At 42.4% G+C, this 23,259-nt stretch overlaps 1 protein-coding gene across 7 annotated transcripts in view; it reads left to right on the forward strand.

Moving 5' to 3' along the window:
- LOC121292611 (girdin-like) overlaps nt 1-23,259 on the forward strand; it is a 334,505-nt gene that overhangs the window by 1,017 nt on the left and 310,229 nt on the right. For all 7 annotated transcript variants that reach the window (XM_041214804.1, XM_041214830.1, XM_041214822.1 and 4 more), the window contains exon 3: nt 13,267-13,375. In XM_041214804.1, coding sequence (XP_041070738.1) covers nt 13,267-13,375 — 109 coding nt within the window. The remainder of the gene's footprint in view (nt 1-13,266; nt 13,376-23,259) is intronic.

Consider the following 23,259-nt stretch of genomic DNA (forward strand, 5'->3'; position numbering starts at 1 on the left):
CCTACGGGCTGAGGTCTCGTTTTGCTTTTTGTACTGTTGTTTCCGCGCCCCACCCCCTCCCATTCTGTGGAGCGATATGATTTCGAATAGCAGATATGCTTAATTGTAACTGAGAAAATCAGATCAAGCTGCTGCAGCATTTCATTGAGCTCACCGTATAATGGGTTGATGTTGCCATCCGTGAAAGCATGTACTACAGGATTTTGGGTTTTTCTTTAATGGGAGCAAACTCTTTTCCCACCCACGAATATTGATTTTTTTGGAGATACCCTCCAGATTATTTCTCTGTAATATACATTAAACATAGACTTTTTGCTGATGACCTGAATTACAGTGTAACTGATATTGTTTCTAGTATACAGATAAACTTTGCTGAATCTATCAAACTCTCAATCAAGCTGATTGAATTGAGAGTGCACCATACTAATCATGAAATATTTTAACAGAAAATAGGCATAGATGCTAGATATTTTGTTGGAGAGAGGGTAGTGGCATTTACTGTATGTGTCCCTTAACTGCATTAGTTTTACACAATTTTTCATCTGGAAAGTATCTTTACGGCAGGTGATTGTAGAATGACTTAAAATCATTAGAAAAAAATGACTTTTTTTACAGGGTGGTAAGAATGTGTAATTTCTGTCACAGCTGTTGGAACAGCTTCTGAATTCTTTTAAAGGGGGTTTACAATTGGTTATAAAATGGTTATTAATAATTCTAATAAAGAATGCAGTAGAAACCTTTTTATGCAGTGATTAGAGTGTAAAACTTGCTACCATGTGGTATAATAGATGAATAGCGTAACACATTTAAGGTGAAGCTGCATAGGTACACAAAGGAGGAACGATTGAAGGATATGCTAATGGATCTAAAGAGCATGGGGAACAAGCAAGAAAGGAGATTAAAATGGGAGACTTAACTGAAGAAAAGCACTTGATAGGCCAAATGGTTTGTTTTTATTCTGTAACATGGTTCTGTCAAATGTCTCTAGTTCAAAAAGAATAACTTTTTTAAGACTTGGGGTAACATGAATCTATAACTTCATCATTGAATATTTTGACAATATTGAAGTTGACATAGTCAAGTCACATTGCTGGCATAAATTTTCTCACACTTCAGTGAAGCTGTACTTTGGGCCATCATAGATTGGGATATTATGAGCTATGTTGACCAGAAGAATTTTTGAATTGAAGTCATGATATCTTTCTGCTGAGAAAGGGAAATGTTGTTAGATCATAATTGGATGTATCACTCAGGAGTCATCCAAAGATGATGTTGGAAGGGGTCCAGAAGCAAATCATCAACCCTCATAGTAGAGGTGGCAGAACTAAAAATATGATGTAGAAAAAAAACAAGAATACTTGGATGGAATGACTTCAAAAAGGAAATGGGGAAAGTGGGGATGGGTCCTGTTCAGGAGGTTGGGGGCCCTGCGGGGGGATCTTCAGTGCATATTTGGGGTACGTCCCAGTTGTACTACCCTGGAGCTTGGAAGTTATGGCCCAGTAATTTGTTCTCAACTCTCAATTTCAGTTCTCTTTGTGCCATGTTTTAATATTTTAATCTCAACCATCTGCTTTCTCTTAGTTCATTTGAATATTAGGACATTCATAGCACTCTTCAAAAAAAGCTGAAATGTTCTGGCCAACATTCCATTCTCAACCAGTTGATTAACGGGTTACTCACGTAGTTCCTGTTTTGTGAGACTTTGTTCTTCTAAATAACAACAATGCTCAACTTCTAGAAGTAATTAATTCTCTGCCTTTTCTTTTATTAAAAATAATACATTAGGAGACAGTGCTCCAGTGTCATTACATGAAATGATTAAGTGTTCCCCAATAGACTGAAAGAAACCTAAATCATATGTAAGCAATGGTGCCACCCATGCCATTTGTTTGGGATGTGGGAGTAATCTGGATTTAATAAGGCATTAAATAAATATTTTTTTCTGCATCTCATCTTTGCAAAATTCTTCTTCCTTCCATATCTTGGATGCACTGTGTGGCAACTGCTTTGTTTGAATAATTTCATTTGCTCATTTCAGTCTGTGTTTTGGTCGTTTTATTTCTTTGAAATAAGCATGCTAAGTAGGTGGTATTCCAATTTAAGGAAAAGTGTAGTGGTCGAAGATATATCCTCCAGGTCCTATTTGTAATTGTACATGAAGTACTTCTTTAATACCACAAATTGCATATGAATCTTGCTCTTTGTTTTTGGTGGACTAATGGTTCAAATATAGTCATCGACAGATGGTTAGATATTTGTTGTTACATTGGAGTCTGGTTTTAAATTGTGCTGGAGCTCCCATTAAGTTATCAAATTTCAAATCAAATGAATCTTGGTCAGTGTGTCAATGATTGCTAATGGTTAACTATATGAAAGCATTAATTTTTTGGCGGGGGAGGGTGGCTGAAGTGAGATTGATCACTCTTTCCTGTTATTAATTTGTCAAATTATACAGTTATATTTCTACTGGAGACGGACTGCACCACTGGTTTCTTCCAGTTCAAATGAAATTGATGTCAGTTGTCATAAGTGGGTTACTCAAAAATGCAAATAGCTGAAGGTCATTCTTTACACTGTGCTGCCTATTGACTTATGTGCAGAATTGGCCTATTTCGCTAGGCGTCTTGTCAGTGAAGCATTCACATTTTCTAGTTTACAAAGAAATCCATTCATCTGTAGTATGCTTACTGTCCTGGAAAGGATCTGCACACTGACAATCAAGTTAGCCTTTGGCACTTTTACCATTTCTATTGGGTGTATGCAGTATTTAGAAAATGCTTAGTGTTTTTCAGTGCAATCTCAATTATTACAAACATTACATGAAATTTTTATTTATCTCAGAAAAAACATTGGTATTCTGCACTCTATTTCTTCCACTGTGGCCAACCAGTTGAATTGACTGAGCCAATGAGATTCATTCGCTATGTATTTGAGTCAGGCATAGTTAATTCTCATTTATGGAAAATTGTTCAGTAACCATAATTAATGGAAGTATGTTTGTTGGGAAAACTATGCACTATATAGAGTTAAATGGTTGTGAATTGCCAGGGGGAAAAATGTAATTTTGAGAAACGTAACTAAAGAAAATCAGAAGCAAAAAAAAATTGATGGAAACATTTCAGGTTAGTTAGCATCTGTTCAGAGAACTGATAAGTTCATTTTTCGCATGTAGACTGACAAATTTAATGATAAGTTAAATTTAATTAATTTTAATTTCATGTTATGCCTGTTTTCCAGGGGCTTAAGAAAGAGCACTGGAATGAGATGATAGTATCTTTCAAAGGTGGTCCTGTTAGAATTTTATAGTGTTATTATATTGCAATTACTTTTCAGATGTTTATTTTGCATAACAAACAAGGCAAAATATGATGCTTTACAACTCCATAACTTAAAACCTAAAGCTATACATTTTATTGTTTGTCCTTTAACCATGCAATAATCTTTTCAAGAAGCAGCTTAGCATAACTATCTTTTAAATACATGTTTATTTTAATAAAACTTATTGGTAGTATTTAGCATTTGAATACCTAATCAAATAACACATGGATAAAATACATTTTTATTGTTTGTACAAACAGTTACATTACAATTTAGAGCTTAGAACAGGCCAATAATTAGTAATAAGTTGAGGAGACTTGTAGTGAATTAAGATTTGTAGTAACATTGTGACGCCTCTTTAAAGTAACAAAGAAAAGTTGATTCTCCTTGTCAAGGGTATGACTTCACAGCCCATTTTAATTGGCTAGTTAAGGTTTCTTTTTGTTAATTGCAGTGTCGTTGCTAGGGAGCATTTTGTTCAGTGCACAATATTTTGTAGGTTGAGATGAAAGAGAAACTAGTGTTGGGAGTTTGTAATTGCCAAAGAACTGAATAGAGGTGTAAAAATCATTCTCCAAAGATTGCTCATTCAGTATAGAAGTATTTTCTTTAACGAGGAAGTCTTTAGTCTTACAGTAACAGGTAAAACAATAACAGTTGAGAACATTCATTATTAATACTAAATGTATTAATGAATGAGAGCAGAAAAACAATATTTTAGTAATTTAGACTCAGCAGCCTAAGTTTCAGAGGATCATGATGACAAGGTTGTTATGTTACATATCTTAATTCAGCAGATGATCTATTTCCTTTTCTATTGAATTCCACAGAATAACCATTGCATTAAATTATTTTAGCTAATGGATGATGTGGTAATCCAACAATGGTGGCTGTTAAAAAGCAAAATACTCCAGATGCTAGAAATCTGAAATAAAAATAGGACATGCTGGAAGTAGTCAGGCTTAGCAGCATCTGTGGAGCAAAAAACAAAGTTGACGTTTCAGGCCAATGATCTTTCATCAGAACGGGGAGAAATTAGAGATGGAATAGATTTTAAGTAGATTGAAGTCAAATAAGGGAGGGTGATAAAAGAACAAAAGGGAAGGTCTGTGATGGGCAGAAGACAGGAGATGAGAAATGACAGAAGAATTGTTGGGACAGAGCCAAAGGAAGTAGTAGGGAAAGATGTGTCCAGAGGAGATGTGAATGGCAGAATAATGAACAGCTGCCATCCAAAAGCAAATTTAAAAGAAAAACAAGATTAAGAGTGATACAAGTGAAGAAAAAGAAACAAAATACGGGGCAGAGATTATGGTCTGAAATTGTTGAGTCCAGAATGCTTTTGAGTACCAAATCAATAGATGAGATGCTGTGTCTCAAGTTTGTGCTGAGCTCATTGAAACACTGCAGTAGGCAGAGGACAGAGATGTCACTGTGAGAGCATGGTGGACAATTACAATGGCAGGTGAGCAAAAGCTCGGAGCCATGCTTACAGACTGAACAGAGTTGTTCAGCAAAGCGATCACCCGCTCTGCACTTGGTTTCCACAGCGTAGAGCAGATCACATTATGGGAGGCAAAGTGGTATTGTCACTGGACTAGTAATCCAGAGACCCAGGGTAATGCTCTGGAGTCCTGGGTTCAAATCCTACCACGGCAGATGGAATTAAAAGTCTAAAACCATTTGTTGATTGTTGTAAAAAACCTATCCGGTTCACTAATGTCCTCTAGGGAAGGAAATCTGTCGTCTTGTGACTCCAGACCCACTGTAATGTGGTTGACTCTCAATTGCCCCCTGAAATGGCCTAGCAAGCCGCTTGGTTGTAACAAACTGCAACAAAGCCAGAATGAAACCTGGTATCGACCTAGGCACTGACAATGGCAATAACAGCCTGCAAAGTCTTCCTTACTAGCCTGGGAGCTGGTGCCAAAATTGGACGTAGCTGCTTGACTAGTCAAGCAACAGCCTGACATAGTTATTTTCATGGAATCATACCTTGCATATAATGTCCCGGACACCACCATCACTATCCCTACGTATATCCTGTCCCACCGACAGACCCAGCAGAGGTGACAGCATGGTGGTATACAGTTGGGAGGGAGTTTCCCTGGGAGCCCTCAACATCGACTACAGACCCCATGAAGTCTCATGGCATAAGGTCAAACATGGGAAAGGAAACCTCCTGCTGATTACCACGTACCACCCTCCCTCAGCTGATGAATCAGTGCCCCTGTCAGCAGTGTTGAACATCACTTGGAGGAAGCACTGAGGGTGGCAAGGGCGCAGAATTACTTCGGGTGGGGAACTTCAATGTCCATCACCAAGAATGGCTCGGTAGCGCCACTACTGACTGAGCTGGCCAAGTTCTAAAGGACATGGCTGCTAGACTGGGTCTGCGGCAGGCGGTGAGGGAATCAACAAGAGGGAAAAACATACTTGACCTCATCCTCACCAACCTGCGTGCTGCAGATGCATCTGTCCATGACCGTATCAGTAGGAGCGACCACTGCACAGTCATTGTGGAGATGAAATCCCGCTTTCACGTTGAGGATATCCTCCATCATGTGTGGTACTACCACCATGCTAAATGAGATAGGTTTCAAACAGATCTAGCTACTTGAGTGGGCATCCGTGAGGCGCTGCGGGCTATCAGCAGAAGAATTGTACTCGAACACAATCTGTAACCTTATGGCCTGGCATATCCCTCACTCTACCATTACCATCAAGCCAGGGGATCAGTGAAGGAGGGCATGCCAGGAGCAGAATGGCATACCTAACAATGAGGTGTCAACCTGGCGAAGCTATAACACAGGACTACTTGTGTGCCAAACAGCATAAGCAGCAAGTGATAGACAGCCAAGCAACCCCACAACCAATGGATCAGATCTGCAGTCCTGCCACATCAAGTCATGAATGGTAGTGGACAATTAAACAACTCACTGGAGGAGGATACTCCCCAAATATCCCCATCCTCAATGATGGAGGAGCCCAGCACATCAGTGCAAAAGGTAAGACTGAAGCATTCGCAACAATCTTCAGCCAGAAGTGCCAAGTGATGATTCCTCTTGGCTTCCTCTGGAGCTCCCCAGCATCACAGATGCCAGTCTTCAGCCAATTTGATTCACTCCACATGATATCAAGAAACAGCTGAAGGCACTGGATGCTGCAAAGGCTATGGGCCCTGACAATATTCCATCAATAGTACTGAAGACTTGTGCTCCGGAACTTGCTGTGCCCTTAGCCAAGCTGTTCCAGTACTGGCATCTACCCGGCCATGTGGAAAATTGCCCAGGTATGTCCTGTACACACACACACAAATCCAACCTGGCCAATTTCTGCCCCATCAGTGTAATCTCAATGATCAGTAAAGTAATGGAAGGGGTCATCAACAGTGTTACCAAGCGGCACTTACTCAGCAATAACTTGTTCACTGACACCCAATTTGAATATCGCCAGGGCCATTCAGCTCTTGACCTCATTATAGCCTTGGTTCAAAAATGGATAAAAAAGCTGAACTCCAGAGGTGAGGTGAGTGACTGCCCTTGACATCAAGGCCTCATTTGACCGAGTGTGGCATCAAGGTGCCCTAGCAAAACTGGTGTCATTGGGAATCGGGGAAAACTCTCTGCTGGTTGGAGTCATTCCTTGCACAAAGGAAGATGGTTGTGGTTGTTGGAGGTCAGTCATCTTAGCTCCAGGACACCGTTGCAGGAGTTCCTCAGGGTAATGTCCTAGGCCCAACCATCTTCAGCTGCTTCATCAATGACCATCCTTCCATCATAATGTCAGAAGTGGGGATGCTTGCTGATGATTGCACAATGTTCAGCACCATTCGTGACGACTCAGATACTGAAGCAGTCCATGTTCAAATGCAGCAAGACCTGAACAATATCTAGGCTTGGGCTGACAAGTGGCAAGCAACATTTGCATCACCCAAGTGTCAGGCAACTATCAATGTCCTGAGGGTTGCCATTGACCAGAAATTGAAGTGGACTAGCCATATAAATACTGTGGCTACAAGAATGGGTTAGAAGCTAGGAACCATGCAACGAGTAACTCACCTCCTGCCTCCCCAAAGCCTGTCCACCATCTAATAGGCACAAGCCAGGAGTGTGTTGGAATACTCCCCACTTGCTTGGATGAGTGCAGCTCCAACAACACTCGAAACTTGATACCATCCAGGACAAAGCAGCCTGCTTGATTGACACCACTTCCATAATCATTCACTCCTTCCACCACCGCACAGTTGCAGCAGTGTGTATCGTCTACACGATGCACTGCAGGAGTTCAGCAAGGCTTCTTCAACAATATCTTCCAAATCCATGACCACTACCCTCTAGAAGGACAAGGGCAGCTTATAGATGGGAACACCACCTGGAAATTCCCTTCCAAGTCACTCACCATCCTGACTTGGAAATATATTGACGCCCCTTCACTGTCTCTGGGTCAAAAGCCTGGAACTCCCTTCCTAATAGCACCTGTGGATGTACCTATACCACATGGACTGCAGTTCAAGAAGGCAACTCACCACCACCACCTCGAGGGCAACTAGGATTGGGCAACAAATGCTGGCTCAACCAGTGAAGCTCACATCCTGTGAATGAATTTAAAAAAAAAAAGCAGTAAATGCAATATGCTGAATTGAAAAATACATTTAAATTGCTGTTTCACCTGGAAGGAGTATTTGGGGTCTTGGAGGCAAAAGGGCAGGTGTTGTATATCCTGTGCTTACATGGAAAGCTGCCTTAGGAAGGAGATGGGATGTTGGGAGTAATTGAGGAGTGAACTCCAGTGTCATGGAGGGAGTGGTCCCTTCAAATTGCTGAAAGGGGAGAGGGCAAATATGTTTAGCGGTGGCATCATGCTGGAGGTGGTGGAACTGACAGAGGATGATTCATGGAATGGGGGGGCGGAAAGATGGGAAAGGGTGAGAACAGAAGTATAGGAAATGAGTCAGACATAGATGAGGGCCCTGTCGAGGCTGGTGGGAGGTGGGGCATCATTGGTTGAGGAAAAGGGAAGGACATATCAGAAGCGCTGGTGTGGAAGGTTGCATTGTTAGTACAGATGGAGAAACTGAGAGAATGGAATGGAGTCCTTGCAGGAAGCTGTGTGTGAAGAAGTATAGTGAAGGGAGCTGTGGGAGTCATTAGGTTTATACTGAAGGTTTGTTGATTGTCTATCTCCAGAAATGGAGACAGAGAAGTTGAGGAAGGGAAGAGTTGGGGGTGGATCTTGTGAAGGTGAGGAGGGGTGGAAATTGGAAGCAAAGTTGAAGTTTTCCAGTTTGGGGTGAGAACTGGAAATAGCTCCGATACAGTCATCAATGTACTAGAAAAAGAGCTTAGAGACACGTTTCCTGAGTAGGACTGGAACAAGAAATGTTCCACATATGCCATAAGAAGGCAGGCATAGCTAGGTCCCATGCAGGTATCCATAGCAACAACTTTTATTTGGAGGAAGTGAGGTGATGAGTTAAAGGAACAAATTCAGCCAGACAGAGGAGGCTGGTGGTGCATGAAAACTGGTTGGAATTCTGTTCAAGGAAGAAATGGAAAGCACTCAGATCATCCTGGTGGGGAATGGAGGTGTGTGGAGATTGGATGCCCATGGTAAAGGGTAGATCGTTAGGGCCAGGAAATTGCAAAATGTTAAAAGTAATGAAGGGCATCAGAAGAGTCACAGATGTAGATGGGGAAAGACTGGATGAAGGGAGAAAAAATAGTCAAGATTGGAAATTAGTTCAATGGGCTAGTTACAGACTGCAAGAATAAGTCTACCAGGACCGTTTTGATTTTGGATCTTGGAAGGAGCTAGAGTCTGGTTGTTTGGGATTGGGGACCTGTGAAGTTGGAAGCATGGAGGGAAGACCTCCAGATGAGATGAGTTCATTGACAGTGCTGGAAACAATGGCTTGATGTTTGGTGCTGAGGTGGCGGTGCCAAGGAAATAGAGTCCTTTACAAAGGGCAGGTTGTTCAGATCAAGAGAGGGGAAGGTTGGCGGGTATCATGAGTATATGGCCAGAGTGAGTTTGGAAGAAGGAATGGAGTCAGAGTAAAGTGATGGGGAAGAAGGATCTGGTGGCATGTTGCTAGCCTTTTGCTGGAACTTGCAATTCTTATCACCTGAAAGGAAGAGAACAATTTTTTTGCTCAGGTGTCAGATGACCGAAGGATGAAATGAAGAGCAGGACAGCTTTGAATTAGTGAATTGGTGCTGCTGGATAGCAAGGTCGAGAGTATGCATGTGGCGGAGCATGGCTTTTGCTCTGAACTGGAAAATGGCATCAACTTTGCTCCAATTGCCATTCTTCCCTCACCGTTACATGGTCCGTCCCTTCCTGTCTCTTCCCTTCCCAGACATCTGTCTCCTTTTTTGGGAATGGCCTATCAACAGATGTTCGTTATAAGCCCACTGACTCCCACAGCAACCTGGACTGCACTTCCTCACACTCTGCTTCCTGTAAGGACTCTATTCCATTCTCCCATTTCCTCTGTCTCACTTGCATCTGTGATGATGCAACCCTCCATACAAGCACTTCTGATAAGTCTTCATTTTTCCTCAACTAAGGAATTCCCCCCACCATGGTTAACAGCATCATCGACCTTGTCCAACTGGTGGGTGGGGAGATATGAAGCTGGTGACTGGGTGACAAGGCTACAAAAAGAACCAGATTTAGGCCTCAAAACCTGGAATAAGAAGCTGTGTTTGGCCCAAGCTGGGTGGCAGCTATGTGGCTTTTTCCGGTTTTAGACTTGGGTTAATGGCCACCATCATCAGGGCCTGATTTAACAGGAAGGTTGGGGGGGAAGGTAAAGCCCTGTGTGGACTTGGGCGAGGAGAATCCTGAGAGCTGGGGGAGGAAGGGAGGGAGAAATGGTTACAGCACAAAGTGTTGAGTAAAGGTAAATAAGTTTGGTGCTGAAATGGGGGCTTTATTGAAGGGCCTAATTTGTTGAGGTCAGGGCTTTTACTGGGGGATTTAGCGCTCTAGTGGGGGTTTTATTGAGGTTCGGCTGAGAAGTGAGGAGGGGAAGCAGGCATTAGAGAGAGCGAGGGCAAGGAGGCTGAGCAGTGTTGAGTGGTGGGCCCTGCAGTCCTGGGGGACTGGGATCAAACAATAAGCCCCATGGTCTCTGGGGAACTGGTGACAGCGCTGAGCCCTTGGCCCCAGAGGGGAAAGAGTGATGCTGACCGCCCCACTCACTGGAGATGCTAGGAGCAGGAATAGGGGGATCTGCAGATGGAATGGGAGGGAGTGGAGGGCTGGAAGACAGGAGTGCAGCCAGAGCAAAGGGCTGAGGGTGAGAGTGACTCTGGGAAGCATGGGGCAAGGGACAGGTGGGTCCTGTAGAAGGTAGAGAAGTCTGAGGGAGGGTGGAGTGGTCAGCTAGATGTGATCCAGAAGGCTACTGCAGCAAAAAACTGGAAGGGTGAGGGAAAGTTTCAGGGAGAATCTGTTTGGTGGAGGAAGGGAGGTTGATATAGGACCGGACAAAGGACGGTGATGTAGTAACCTGTGTCCCTGCGATCACATACCTACGTCTGATCGTGCACAGTGTGCCAGTGTTTCACAGTAGAGCCTGGCCTCCAATTGTCTTAGAACCCCTTGTTGTTGGATCAAGGTCCCGCTTTGCTGAGACAGTGTTGGTTGACGTGCAATGACCATGCTAGGTTTAAAAAAAAAATCATGCACAGGCATCTTGTACTTGTCAAAATGAAATTGGGAACCATTGTCCATATCTTGGGGGGGCCTCCTCTTGATGAAGGCAGACATACATGACAAAATTCATCATTGCTTCCATTGACCGAGGAAAAGAGCTTTTGAGGACCAGGATCTTAAACCCGAAACTAAAGTCATGGTTTACTGGGCAGCAGGGATTCCTGCACTCCTATATGCCTCAGGGACTTGAACAGCTTGCAGCAGGCACCCCAAAGCATTGGAGAGATACCGCTGGTGGTGCCTGAGCAAGCTCCTCCAAATTCAATGGCAAAAAGGCGAGTCAACAATAGTGCCCTCTCCCAAGTCCAGCATTGAGGTGCTAATCACTCAAAACCAGAACTCCTGGGTAGGATATGTCATTCATATGCCTGACACCAGACTCCTGAAGCTACTGCTCTACTTTGATCTTGGTTGTGGATGGACACTTCCAGGAGGACAATGGAAATGCTTTAGGGATGTCCTCAAAGAATCCCTGAAGAGGTCAAACAACCCTGCCGATTCATGGGAGTCCCTGGCTTGTGACCAACCAAAGCTGAGAATGTTCATTTGGGAGAGCATCGAACACATTGAGAGAGTTCACTAAGGACACACAGAAGAGAGAACATGGCATCGGAGAGAGCGTACAAACCTCCAAACAACTTGTCTACCCTACCCTTCAAATATGACCTGCCCCGCCTGTGGCTGTCTGTAAACCATGAATTGGACTTAGCCGCCATTTCAGAACCTATCAAATTGGAGTAGATGCAAGTCATCCTTGATCCTGAGATGCTGCCTAAGAACATTTGTGCCACAGAAGTGCTAGGCAATGACCACCTCCAACAAGAGAAAATCTAACCATTGTCCCTTGACATTCAATGGCATTACCATTGCTGAAGTCCCTACCATCAACGTCCTGGAGGTCACCATCGACCAGAAACACAACTATACCAGACATATAAATACTGTGGCTACTAGAGCTAGTCAGAAGCTGGGAATTCCACAGCAAGTAACTCTCACCTTCTGACTCCCCAAAACCTGTCCACTCTTTTAAAAGACAGAATTCATGAGTGTGATGGAATACTCTACTTGCCTGGATGAGTGCAGCTCCAACACACTCCAGCTCAACACCTTCAGGACAAAGCAGCCTGCTTGATCAGACTCCATCTGAAACATTCACTCCCTCCACCACCAAAGCACAGTGGCAGCAGTGTGTACCATATATTTGATGAACTGCACCAACTTGCCAAGCCTCCTTCGACAGCACCTTCCAAACCCACGACCTCTACCACCTAGAAGGACAAGCTCAGCAGATGTATGGGAACACCGCCACCTGCAAGTTTCCCTCTAAGCCACACACCATCCTGACTTGGAACTATATTGCCATTCCTTCACTGTCACTGGGTCAAAATCCTGGAACTCTTTCTAATAACACTGTGGATGTACCTGCACCAGATGGATTACAGTGGCTCAAGAAAGTGACTCACCACTGCCTTCTCAAGGGCAATTGGGAATGGGCAACAAATCCTCTTTGCCAGCAATGATATCACACAAAATACTTTTTAAAAACTCCATTGTTAGCCTTGAATGAATGGCAGCTTGCCATCACCTCCCCATTAGTTTCAAGAAATTGCTGTTATAAATTTTTAAAAAAATATTCCATTTGTCTTTTTTATCTCTCCTAATCCATGCCTTTTTGTCTTTCGATTGATTTTCATGTTAAACTGCCAGTATAATCTGGTTACTCAAGCATTTTGGAAGGATACAGGGCAGAACTTTCAACTTTGGCAGGAACATAAAATGAGCAATGTCAGATTTTCTACCCATTGTGCATCCCATCTGCTTTTTCTTTTCATAGGATAGTTAAATAAATAATTATTGCATGTTATTTTATTTAAAACCATATTTTGAACTTTAGAAGCTTCAGTTGGTGAGAACAATCGTTCTTTATTCCAAAAAACATTGACTAATAAATTTATAAGTTTTGCTTGAGAACTGGTTATTTTCATGAATCTTTAATTTTGTATTGGCAGTCTTCTAGCTGCTTTTCATTTTTTAAAAAAATTGTATGTTTTCTATTTCAGTTCTAATTTGTTCCTGTTAAAACCTATCCACTAAGTATGGCGACAGAAATGTAAATGAGAAATGTCTACTATATTGATAGCTGTATGGCTATATATACGAGTGCTTTTTGTCTTCTAAACAGAATATTTAACCTTCATTTTCCTGCCACTTGTTTTTCAGCAACCCTAAAGCAGTAAATCAAAGGCTGAACAAGCAAGTAAACAATGATATGTCACTCCGAATTCAAAATTTATCCAGTTTGGTGCATCATATTAAATTGTATTATCAGGTAAGTGATCAGATAAACAAATCATTTGCTTCCATATAAAAGTATCTTTGGGACTCCTTGCATTGTAAGTGTTTCTGCCATTTTAGCAATATTGTATGTATGGATGGTATGTACTTGGAACCATGCAAACCCATATTTGGTTTTTGAACTTGTACAATTATCGTTTAAATCATCTCTGCTTCTAACTCTACTTGGGGTAAAACATTCTGGGAAGAGAAAACTGGGAGAGTGTAAACAGCCTGTTGATTTGCTATCACATGTTTTGTGCTATTGGTTGGTCAAAGTCAACTGGTTGAACAGGCAGCTTTAAAGATTTGGTAAATTTGTCATAATTTAAAAAACAGTTGGACTAATCTAGGTTAAGACGGTTTACCATCTAATTTTGAGGGCTCAACTTGCACTAATAAGGAAATATTTGGGGAGGATACATAGGTGTAATAACAAACCTTTTGAAAGACAAGGAACTTTTTAATTATTTCTTGAGAAATTCAAAGCAAAATTAAGCCAAAATGGATAAAAGCATGTTCATAGAAAAAATAATTTATGTATTTCAGTATTGTAAAATATTAAATTCTTGAGGCAGTTAGGACAAGTGTAAAACACAATTGAGGATACTAAAGCTAGGATTAGAAATGCTAAGTTAGAAAAAGGGGTAATGGACAATAGCAGTTACATTTGTTACGTTCTTTGATTTCTATTATAACAGCCATTTGTATGGGGTGCTTCTCGGCAATCATTGCTCTAGGGCTGTATCCTGGATCTCTTTGACAGAACTGGGGTTTGTTTAAAGATCATGGGGGCCTGGAATTTCACAGCATTGGGGAGATAAATGGCTCACTAGTGAGTACTGTTAAACCGGATCCATCTGGATGAAATGCTGCCATTGATTAATCACATTGGCTTCAACCTGTACAGGACTGAAAAGAACACTAACATTGTAAGTATTGATCCACTCTACAGTTCTAGTCAATTTCAGCAAGGTAGCACTATTGTTCTTGTGAAGGCTAGGTGATGGAGACTGTCTCTGAAGGATGTACTCTACAGTCTTGGGCTGCCTCAATGTCAGATCGTCCCAAGCATCTTACCTTACTGGCGGCTGGAGAAACAGAGTTTGAAACAAAGACTTTTAATCTGTTGGGATTTGCAGCGTAGGAATTAATCAGTTTTCAATCATATAACTTACTGGTCTTTAAAGTTATAATAAAATTAATAGGAAACTTGTTTCACTAAAATCATTCTTATTTCTACAACTGTGAAACTGAGAATTAAACTTCATTACTGTAACTTTGCTTCATCAGCATTCCTAGGGGATCCATCCACAGGCACCAGTCATGTCTTCATATAGATGTCTCGACACCAGCAACAGCTGTTTCCATATGGCCATAGAAAATATAAATTTATTGAAAACACATACCTCAATGCATGCACCTGGTGCATCAGTTCATTGCTGATTTAGCCCAGCCTAAGTAAACTTTCTGATCTGACTTTAAATCTAGTTTTTTCTCACGTTGTTGCCTCTCTATTCCCTGTGCATTTCAGAGCATAGCTATTTTGATCAAGCGTTTAACCACACCTATGTAGTTTACTTGTCCATTGTCCAATTGTGTCTGTTTAGGCTGCCGCTCTGGACCTGAATCAGTCACGTTTTTCCCCTTTTCTATCCCTTTTCCCTCTACTTTTTAACTCTCATATCATTATACCCCCTTTACTCCACTCTCTGGTACACTACCCTGACAAACTCCAATTCTTTTTCATCATCTTTCCGACTTTGCCACTGCTGTCTCAGGCTTGACTCTCTAGTAATTAATCCTACAGCTTCCCTCCGTGCCTCTCCTAGAATCCTCCAAGAGACTCAAGGACTCATCACTGCCTCCTATAAGCAATTGTTCCAACCTACACTCTTCCTGCCCTGTAAGCCTGCCAGAGGCTAATCTTGAAAACCTCCTTCATGTACCTCTCATTGCTCCCAGCTCTGAACCTGTGGACTCCACCAGTGGACAGGCTATCATTGCTGACCTCTGTACCTCCTTCCAGAATGTATGTTCACTTTTGACCAAGTTCCTTGTCATCATAAGCTTATTGTGGATGATCGCATTGACATCCATGACATTCAGTGGCATTACCATCGATGAATCCTCCATTATCAACATCCTGGGGATTATCGTTGACCAGCAACTGAACTGGACTAGCCATATAAATACTGTGGCTACAGGAGCAGGTCAGAGGCTAGGAATCCTGTGACGAGTAACTCACCTCCTGACTCCCCAAAGCCTGTCCACCATCTACAAGGTACAAGTCAGGACTATGATGGAATACTCTCCACTTGCCTCGATGAGTGTAGCTCCAAAAACACTCAAAGACCTTGAGACTTTCGAGGACAAAGCAGCCTGCTTGATTGGCACCCCATCCACAAACATTCACTCCCTCCACCACTGATGCGATAGTGGTAGCAGTGTGTATCATCTGCAACATGTGCTGCAGGAACTTTCCAAACTTCCTTAGCAACTTCCACATCCACGACCATCTAGAAGGACAAGGGCAGCAGATACATTGGATCACCACCACCTGGAAGCTCCCCTCCAAGCCACTCACCATCCTGACTTGGAAATATATTGCTGTTCCTTCACTGTGTCGCTGAGTCAAAATCTTGGAACCCCCACCCCGATCAGCACTGTAGGTGTACCTACACCACATGGACTGCAAAGGCTCAAGAAGGCACTGCTACCACCTCAAGGGCTGTTAGGGATGGGCAACAACTGCTGGCTTAGCCAGCAATGCCCACATCCCATGAATGAATAAAAAAATCATGGCCTTGCAGAAGACATGGCTGAGGGACAATGACACATTTCCCCTTGCCGGAGCCGCCCTCTGGAGCTATACTTTCCACACTATTTCCACTCAAACTGCCATGGTAGTAGTGAAGCCCTTATGCCATTGAAGCCTTTGTCTGTCTCCATACTCCTTTGGCAACTTCGTCTCCTTTGAGGATCTCACCATCTCTCTCACCTTTTTAAAATTCTTGTTTTATGTTGGCCACCTTCATATTGCACTAAGTGTCTCCCAGATATCTTCTCTGCTTCCTTCCCTCGGCTTCTGCACTGAGGGACTTTTCAAGCTTTGAACAGAAATTTTGTCCAACTAAAGATTGGAAAGACTGAGCAATTGTCTTTGGTCCCCTGCCACAAACTCCATTTCCTGGCCACCGTTTCCACCCTTGGCAACTGAACCACACCATTCATAACGTTGGTGTTACATTTGATCCAGGGATGAATTTCCAACCTGGCATCTGATCTGCCACAAAGGCTGCTTGCTTCCACCTCTAACATTGCCTGACCCAGACTCTGCCTCAGCTCATCTGCTGCTGAAAACTTTGTCTATGCCTTTGTTAACCTCCAGACTTAACTATTCCAAGTGGCCAGCCTTCCATTTTCCACTCTACCTAAACTTGTGCTCACCCAAATTCTGCTGCCCATATCTTAAATCATGCCAAGTCTCATTCACCTATCAGCCCTGTGCTAGCTGATGTACACTGGCTTACTGTCTGACTACACCTCAGTTTCAAAATCCTCATCTTTGTTTCCAAATTCCTCTATGGTCCTGCCCCTTCCTTTCTCTCTAAGCATCTCCAGCCCTACAAGCCTTCAAGATCTCTACACTACCCTAACTCTGCCTTGTTGTGCATCCCTGATTTTAATTGCTGCACCAAAGGCGGCTAAGCTTTTAGCTGCATTGGCCCTAAATCTCTCTTAAATTTTACGATGCTCCTTGAAACCTACCCCTTTAATTAAGCTTAATGGCCAACTTGTGTGCTGTATCCATTCTATGATTCTGTATGTTTCTTATTGTGGCTCGATGTAAATTATGTTTTTATTGATGCTGTTGTGTTTTTGTAATGATGTAAAGGCACCAATCACTCAAAGGATTGTGTTAACATGTTGTGGGTTCATATTTATTTGAACTAGGCAAATAAAAACATATCCATAGAAAGTTTGAAGACATCAACAATAGAGCTGTGAGTGCTGTGTTCTGCTCATAGGCAAAAGTGAAACTAAGACTGGATCACAGGACACACTTCGTTTTAGTGATAGCATGCTGCTAACCCTTAAAGGCATATTACAGCATCCCCTTTTTTAAAATACTTTTCTCCCCTTCTAAAGAAGTAGAACCATTTGTAACACATGTTTACTTACCATTACATAAGTGAATAGGACTGGTGAATCTATGAGTCTTTAAAGCAGAGAAGGAGATGGTGGCGTAGTGACGTTGTTGCTGGACGGGTAATCCTCTGGGGACCCTGGGTTCAAATCCCACCATGGTGGAATTTGAATTCAATAAAAGTCTGGAATTAAAAGCCTAATGATGACCATGAAACCATTACAAAAACAGAATTACCTGGAAAAACTCAGTAGGTCTGGCAGCATCGGCGGAGAAGAAAAGAGTTCACGTTTCGAGTCCTCATGACCCTTCGACAGAACTTGAGTTCGAGTCCCTCGAACTCGAACTCAAGTTCTGTCGAAGGGTCATGAGGACTCGAAACGTCAACTCTTTTCTTCTCCGCCGATGCTGCCAGACCTACTGAGTTTTTCCAGGTAATTCTGTTTTTGTTTTGGATTTCCAGCATCCGCAGTTTTTTTGTTTTTAACCATGAAACCATTGTTGGTTGTTGTAAAAACCCATCTGGTTCACTAATGGCCTTTAGGGAAGGGAATATGCTGTCCTTACCTGGTCTGGCCTACATGTGATTCCAGACCCACAAACAATGGCCAAGTGCTGGAAGACAGGATTAGTGTAGATAGGGGTTTGATAACTGGTGCGGACACGATGGGTAGAAGTGCCTCATTCTGTGCTGTAAACTCTATGACACACAATGTGGTTGGCTCTTAGTACCCTCTAAAATGCCCTAGCCAGCCACTCAGTTGTATAAAACCACTACAATGCCTCAAGAAGGGAATGAAACCGGACGGACCACCTGGCATTGACCGAGGCACCGGAAACGACAATGGAAACCTCAGCCCTGTTGACCCTGCAAATGCCTCCTTACTAACATCCGAAGGCAAGTGCCAAAATTGGGAGAGCTGTCTCGGACTAGCGAGACTCAACAGCCTGACGTAGTCATACTCACGGAATTATATCTTATAAATAATGTCCCAGGCGCCACCATCACCATCTCTGGGTATGTCCTGTCCCACCGGCAGGACAGACCAAGCAGAGGCAGCACAGTGGTATACAATTGGGAGGGAGTTGCCCTGGGAGTCTTCAACATTGACTCCAGACCCCATGAAGTCTCATGGCATCAGGTCAAACATGGGCACAGAAAATTACCTGCTGAATACCACATACCGCACCCCCCGACCAACTGATGAATCTGTGCTCCTCCATCTTGAACACCACTAGGAGGAAGCGCTGAGGATAACAAGGGCACAGAACGTACTCTGGGTGGGGGAATTCAATGTTCATCACCAAGACCGAGCTGGCCAAGTCCTAAAGGACATCGCTGCTAGACTGGGTCTATGACAGGTGGTAAGGGAATCAACAAGAGGGAAAAAGATTTCTGACCTCATTCTCACTAACCTGCCTGTGGCAGATGCATCTGTCCATGATAGTATCGGTAGGAGTGACCGCCACACAGCAGTTGTGGAGATGAAGTCCTGCCTTCACATTAAGGATACCCTCCACTGTGCTGTGTGGCATCACCACTGTGCCAAATGGGACAGATTTTGAACAGATCTAGCAGCTCGGGACTGGGCATCCCTGGGAATTATTTCATGCTTATGTTATATATTGGGGCCAATAATCTTGGGTTCTGAGCACTTCTGATGTTACATACATTTAAATTGAAAAAATTGTTTTGATAATTTTTGATTTCTGTAGTATCCAGAAATGCATCCACAAAAAATGGGATGTTCCTGTAAATGGATATCTTGTATTAGTTTTCAGTATAGCATTGTTGAATCTTCCATCACTTAGGCCAGTTGGTTCCACCCCTGTAACATTGGTTGATTCCACCCCTGCCTCAGCTCACCAGCTGATGAAGTCCTCAACTATGCCTTTGTTTCTTCTAGACTTGACTACTCCGATGTCATTCTAGTCATCCTATTTTCTACCGTCTACAAACATATGGTCATCCAGAATACTCTTGCTCATGTCCCAGGGTGCGTAAAGTCCCAATCATCCATCATCCCTGTGCATGCTGACCAACTTTGTCTCCAGCTTAAGCAATGCCTTAATTTTACAATACCCATCTGTTGTTTTCAAATTCCTCCATGGCCTCACCTCTCCTATCTCTGATCTTCTTCAAACTTAAAACCTTATATATCTACACTGCTCCAATTCTGGCCTCTTGACTAATCGCTTAACTATTGACTGTGCTTTCAATTGCCAAAGCCCTGAGTCCTGGAATTATCTCCCTAAATCCCTGTCCTTCTACCTCTTTTTTGTCTTTTAAATTCACGCTTTTGAATCTACTCTTTGACTAAACATTTGCTCATCTGGCCTAATATCTCCTGTGGCTCCATGTCAGATTTTTATTTGAGAACATTCCTGTGAAGCATCTTGGCACATTTTACTACAAAAAGCTTATATATAATTACAAGTTATTGTTGTTTATGATAGGTACGTAACTGAAAGTTTCTACATTAGAAGTAAATGTAAAAATGGTTTAGCTAAGAATGTGCTTATGGCTGTTGGTGCCATGGCCATGTACCTCAATACTCCGAGAACTGTGGGGGACTGTATGTGAACCACTGGTTTAAGTATTCAATAGTTTATTGAGATACAAGTTAGTTTCTATGGATTGACAAGTATTGGCACATCCCATTACTTAAGAAAGGGAAGAAATTGGATTCTGTAAATTCAACTTTGTAGAAACTGCTTGAATTTGGCAGCATTGTTGTACTGCTTGTTCAAAGCCAGCCAGGCATTTGGAGACCCATGCCATTTTCAGGTTCAGGACCCATTTGAATGCAAGCTAAGCATCCTACTGCAGCTCACTGCTTGTGAGGGTGGCAAATTGGCTGCTTCCCAAGCTGAGCTGCTCAACAGGACAGGCCTTGTGAAGGGTAGTCCCAATCTCAACACAGCACAGGTTGGCAGTGTTCCTGCTCTTCCTGAACCCACAAATGTTTCTGGACCTTTTCTTTAGTGAGAGACCATAAGTGGCCCTTTCAGGGACAGCTGCTCAGGTTGCTTGTTGCCAAGCTTATAAATGGGCAGAGGTTGCCAAGGTGCAATCCAACCATTAGTACCTGAAAAATGTGTGTGGGGTCCTACAACTTCAGTTTGCATATTTAAGCCCAAAATATGCAGGAATACTGCTGCTTGATGTACAGTCCCATCTGAAAATTGAATCCTACAGCCCCTTAAATGTCAGTGAGATGGTTGAGGTACCAATCACCACCTTTGGCCCCCTCCCCCCACAACTCCCTATTTTTCAACAGCTGGTTACCTGTTTTTTGAAGTAAGAAACTAGTAACTGTTATTGAATATTGTTTCTATTTTAGTGCTTTCATTGAAAGTTTTGTTTAATGCTTTCAGCATTCCTCAAAGGCCTGGGCTTGACTGTGATCATTTTACCCTGGACCGTAATTCTCTTAGCTGATTTTTAATCATGTCAGAGATGTACTTTATAGGTAAGATGCATCAGTACTGTTCAAGTAACTGTGGTGATGAAATATTTGGCATGAGGTTTACTCATCAGTTCAAATTATTTGAAAAAGCCTGGAAACGTTTCAAAAGTTTTAGTAAAGTACAGTTTATATTGAGTATTTTTAAAAGAGAGGTGGTGTTTTTGAGTACCTAGCAGCCTTAAGAAGGTGATAAATGGGGTGGGTTGGTTGCCATTGTACCAGAAAATTAGCAGATTTTACTATCAGATTTCCTATGCAATTGCTAAGCTTGAGTTGGAGTTACTTTAATACAATAGGAACGTTATGGCAAGTAACTTTCAATATATTGGATGAGTAGGTAAATTGAAACCTCAAGCAGTCCATGTCCAAATGCAGCCAGACTTGGATAATATCCAGGCTTGGGCTGACAAGTGGCAATTAACATATGTGCCACACCAGTACCAGGCAATGACCGTCTCCAATAAGAATGAATTCCAACCATTGCCCCTTGACATTCAGTGCCATTACCATTGCTGAATCCCCCCCATTATCAATATCCTGGGTGTTACCATTGGCTAGAAACTGAACTGGACTAGCCATAGAAATACTGTGGATACGAGAGCAGGTCAGAGGCTCTCCACCTGATTCCCCAAAGCCTGTCCACCATCTACAAGGCACAAGTCAGGAATGTGATGGCATACTCTCCACTTGCCTGGATGAGAGTAGCACCAACAACACTCAAGAAACTTGACATCATCAGGACAAAGCAGCCACTTGATTGGCACCCCATCCACAAATATTCACTCCCTCCTCCACCAACGCACAGTGGTAGCAGTGTGTACCATTTACAAGATGCATTACAGAAACTCACTAAGGCTCCTCAGACAGCACCTTCTAAATCCATGACTGCCACCATCTAGAAGGACAAGGGCAGCAGACACACGGGAACACCACCACCTGGAAGCTCCCCTTCAAGCCACTCACCATCCTGACTTGGAAATATATCGCCGTCCCTTCACTGTTGCTGAGTCCAAAATCCTGGAATTCCCTTCCTAACAACACTGAGTGTATCTACACCACAGGGACTGCAGCAGTTCAATCAGGCAGCTCACCACTACCTTCTCGAGGGCAATTAGGGATGAGCAATAAATGCTGGCCGAACCGGAGAAGCCCACATCTGGTAAATGAATATTTTAAAAAAAAAACTGATATGGTATTCTGAATTTTTAGTTCATAGCGATAAATATTTATAAAATAGATATCCTGTGGTATTTTAGACAAGCGAGGAAGAAAACTAGTTTCATCTGTAAGTAATTGAGGATTTTCCTAATGGTGGCAGGGTTGTAAGGTACAGTGGCAGGATGAATGTGGCATGCCATTGATCCATGGCATTTCCCCTGAAGAATTAATAAATAAACAGTAATAAATTGAAGGTGATTGTATAATAGTGAACAGCTAATTGAAAATTGATCACTTTGCTTGCTCACTCTTTGGCCACTGCCTCCCCCCCTTCACTCTTTGACTCCCATGTCTTCAGGACAAATGTTAAACATATGATTCCATGGTTAATTTTAGTACGTCTTTTTATATATCATACCAGTTCCATCACTGTATATCTTACGGCTTTTGTGAAACCATTTGAGCTGAATTTTGAGAAATCTGGTATGCTTCCTTCCATTTGGATAAATAGGACAGCATGAGGATTGTTTATATACCAATGAGATTTATATGCTCTCTTGGTTCTTGATCAGATTGTGTGAATCATTAGACGTAACCCTGAATTGTTGATTCCTGAGAATTGCCTTTTTAGTAATATTTATTTAAATTCATTTGGTAGCAGTAAGTAGGTATGCAGGACTTATGAACTACACTTGTTGGAAGACAGTAATTTGTTAGCTTTTAACTAATTGTCCACATCTTTGAATTCCAATTCTGATTTTAATAAATTGTGTGCCAGTTAAACACCATGGTAATACTTTTTCTGAGTTGGAGGATTTTGAGTTCAAACCCTGTTCCAAGCTTGGACATCTAATTCTTTAATGAAGCACCTGAGGCTGATTTGTCCCCATTGAACTATACCCTATCATGATGTCCATGTCTTCAGGGAATAAAAAGGAGGGGTGAAAAATTTCAGTGAAACATGCTTCAGCCAGTTGTTTATTTTTGAAGGGCCGTTGCTATTATGCAGGCAAATATGGCATATGCAGAAGCCCACAAACTGCAGAAAGATAATTGATCGGTTTATCTGTTTTTGGTGGTCAAAGCATAAGTGTTGGGCAA

Source organism: Carcharodon carcharias, chromosome 2 (assembly GCF_017639515.1).
Source record: "Carcharodon carcharias isolate sCarCar2 chromosome 2, sCarCar2.pri, whole genome shotgun sequence".
NCBI classification, from domain to species: Eukaryota; Metazoa; Chordata; class Chondrichthyes; order Lamniformes; family Lamnidae; genus Carcharodon; species Carcharodon carcharias.